Source organism: Carlito syrichta, unplaced genomic scaffold (assembly GCF_000164805.1).
Source record: "Carlito syrichta isolate Samal-C Ts95f unplaced genomic scaffold, Tarsius_syrichta-2.0.1 Scaffold155075, whole genome shotgun sequence".
NCBI classification, from domain to species: domain Eukaryota; kingdom Metazoa; phylum Chordata; class Mammalia; order Primates; family Tarsiidae; genus Carlito; species Carlito syrichta.
Genome location: NW_007099171.1, coordinates 14,124 through 17,238, shown reverse-complemented (window position 1 = coordinate 17,238; position 3,115 = coordinate 14,124). Strand labels below are relative to the sequence as shown.

At 50.5% G+C, this 3,115-nt stretch overlaps 1 protein-coding gene across 1 annotated transcript in view; it reads left to right on the top strand.

Annotated features, from left to right (window-relative positions):
- The window catches only part of LOC103252352 (myosin-14), a gene marked incomplete at its 3' end in the record, with an annotated part of 57,958 nt that overhangs the window by 40,723 nt on the left and 14,120 nt on the right, over nucleotides 1-3,115 (top strand). The window contains exon 23 of the mRNA XM_021709054.1: nucleotides 761-973. Within this exon, the coding sequence (XP_021564729.1) occupies nucleotides 761-973 (213 nt within the window). The remainder of the gene's footprint in view (nucleotides 1-760; nucleotides 974-3,115) is intronic.

The following is a 3,115-nucleotide window of genomic DNA, read 5'->3' as shown; positions in this document are numbered from 1 at the left end:
CCTTGACCTGCTGGGCTCTGGTGATCCTTCTGCCTCAGCCTTCCAAGTAGCCGGAATTACAGGCACGCGCTACCACGCCTGCCTAATTTTTTGATTTATTGTAGAGATGAGGTCTTGCCAAGTTGCCCAGGCGGTCTCGAACCCGTGGGCTCAGGCAATCCACTCACCTCGGCCTCCCAAAGGTGCGGGATTACAGGCTGAGCCTCTGAGCCCGGCTTCTGTCTTACCATTTCAAATCCCTCCTGAAATCACCCTGTCCCGTCCCCTATTTGTTTCCATCTCATTCTGAAACTTACTTACGTTAAAGTCCTTGTATGGTAATTCCAATGTGCAGGTCATCTGTGGATCTGTTTCTATGGACTGATTTTTCTCTTAACTAGGAGTCTTCTCTCTTTTTCTTTGTGTGCCTTACAAATTTGTTTGCCAATGACTGTGTCTTTAAAAAAGCAGTCACGGTTGATGTCCTTTTTAAAAAATATTTGAACATATGTTTTTTACTGCCACCTCAAGAGGAGGAAACACCCTCTCCCCTGTTGGTTTTGTAGAGTGAGGATGGACCAGTCTGATCCACTCACAAGCTGAGCTGGCTTGGGATGCAATTGCAACTTTAATCCCTCTACCTCCCTCTGTGTCTCTGCCTCCGTGTCTCTGTCTCTCTCCTTCTCTCTCTCTCTCTCCCTGGCTACTCCCTCTTCCCCAGCCCTGGTATACTCCTTTCAGCTAACCTGTTTCCCCCACCCCGTCTCCTTCCACCTGGAAGCTCCTGGCTGAGGAGAAGGCAGCCGTGCTTCGGGCCGTGGAGGAGCGTGAGCGGGTGGAGGCCGAGGGCCGAGAGCGTGAGGCGCGGGCCCTGTCCCTGGCACGGGCGCTGGAGGAGGAGCAAGAAGCCCGCGAGGAGCTGGAGCGGCAGAACCGGGCACTGCGGGCTGAGCTGGAGGCTCTGCTGAGCAACAAGGACGACGTCGGCAAGAGCGTGAGCAGGGCCCGTGGATGAGGGGGGACGCGTCCACACGTGCGCGCGCACACACAGCGTGAGCAGAACCAGTCCATCAGTCACGTGTCCATGCACAGACAGGTCATGAGGAGAGCTGCACACCAAGCATCTGTGTATGCACGTATGCAGAGCATGAGGAGAATCTTCTGACAGATACGTGTGTCCATGCACACACAGAGAAACCAGGGAGAGCCGTTCGCCAGAGATGCTTGTTCATGTGCACCCACACGGAACATGAGGGGAGTCTTCCACCGAACATACGTGTTCACATAGAGCACATGAGAGCCGCTCATAGAGCATATATACTCTCATTCGTGTGCCTGAAATGTGAGGAGACTCTTCCGCACATGTTCACAGACACAGCAAAGCATGTGAAAACTAGTTGCACATGTGGGTCTGCATGTTTTCCTGTGTTTGCCGTGAACAAACTTCACATGCAGAACACGTGCAAACTACTTGTCACATGTGTTCACACATGTTCACATGTGCACACATGTTCACATGGAGCGTGAACACTCACTATCTGTGTGTCAACAATTGTTCCTGTGTTCACATACACAGCATGAGAAAACTACTTGCCACATGTGTTCACATATGTTTGTATGTGAACAAATGTGTCCACACAGAGCATTGAAAACTACTTGCTGCCAGGTGTGGTGGCTCATGCCTGTCATCCCAGCACTTTGGGAGGCAGAGGCGAGAGGACTGTTGCCTGAGCCTGTGGCGAGACTTTGTCTCTACAATAAATCAGAAAATTAGCTGGGCATGGTGGCGCACGTCTGTGGCTCCAGCTACTTGGAAAGTTGAAGCAGAAGGATCTCCTGAGCTCAGCAGGTTGAGGCCGTGCTGAGCCGTGAGCATGCCACTGCACTCCAGCAGTGACTCAAAAAACAAAAACCAAAAACTACTTGCCACGTGTTTATATGTTCATGGGTGGACACATATGTTCACATGCATACACACAGCATGAGAAAACTCATAAACAGTTACCTAGAGAGAGAAAAAGAACACGAAGAGAATTTGCCACAACACAGGCCTGAGAACACTCCCTGGGCATGACTACACACACGTGTGCACACACACACAGCATGAGGACTCCCCTCTTTGCCTTCTGCCACCCCTCCTGAGCACACACAGACTCTCCCAGCAGGCCTCGGTCTTCCCTGAACTCCAAGGCCTGTGGGGTGCCTTGTTCCCAGGCCCCATCACCCGGCCACCACATTCTCTACTCCATCCTTCCTTCCTTTACCCGTGACGTACATTTGTGGACTCAGGCCTAGGGACACATGCCACCTCGCGAATAATGGAAGGCCCTGACAGGCTCTGTTGTATCCTGGGGTAAACATCCTCTGCATCCTTATTCCTGTGATTCCCAACAGCATATCCCTAGGGGGCTTTATCTTCTTTGCACACTTTGATGTTGATCTGATGCATTTTTAGCCAGGCCTGGAGAGAGCCACCTCCCCCTCCAGCCCGAAGATGCTGGAGCTAAAACTCAGCTCATACTTGGACCATACAGAGCAATCCTTTGGGAAAAGCGTTGAGTGATGCCAGAGGCATTTGTGGCAAATAGAATGTTGATAGGAGAAAGTTGGACCCCTTCAAGTAAACAAATTGGCAGGGGCCAGCTGGGCATGGTGGCTCACACCTATAATCCCAGCACTTTGGAAGGTTGAGGCAGGTGGATTGCTTGAGCCCAGGAATTTGATACCAGCCTAGGCAACACAGCAAGACCTTGTCTCTACAAAAAAAATTTTTAAAATTATCTTGGCATGGTGCCACATGCTTGTAATCCTAGCTACTCAGGAGGCTGAGAAAGAAAGATCACCTGGACCCCAGAGTTTCAGGCTGCCGTGAGCTGTGATCATACCACTAAACTCCAGCCTGAGTGACAGAGTGAGACCCCAACAAAAAAGAAAAAAATATATATACATATATAGAGAGATAGAGAGAGGTGTAAATTATACAATTTGCCAAATCAGAAGGGAGACTGGTGGGCCCATTACAAGGGCTGAAATTAGATACTGTCACTGGTCAGAATTTCTTTTTCTTTTTCTTTTTTTGAGTTGGAGTCTCACTCTGTCCCCCAGACTGGAGTGCAGTGGCCGCTCCTGGGCACTG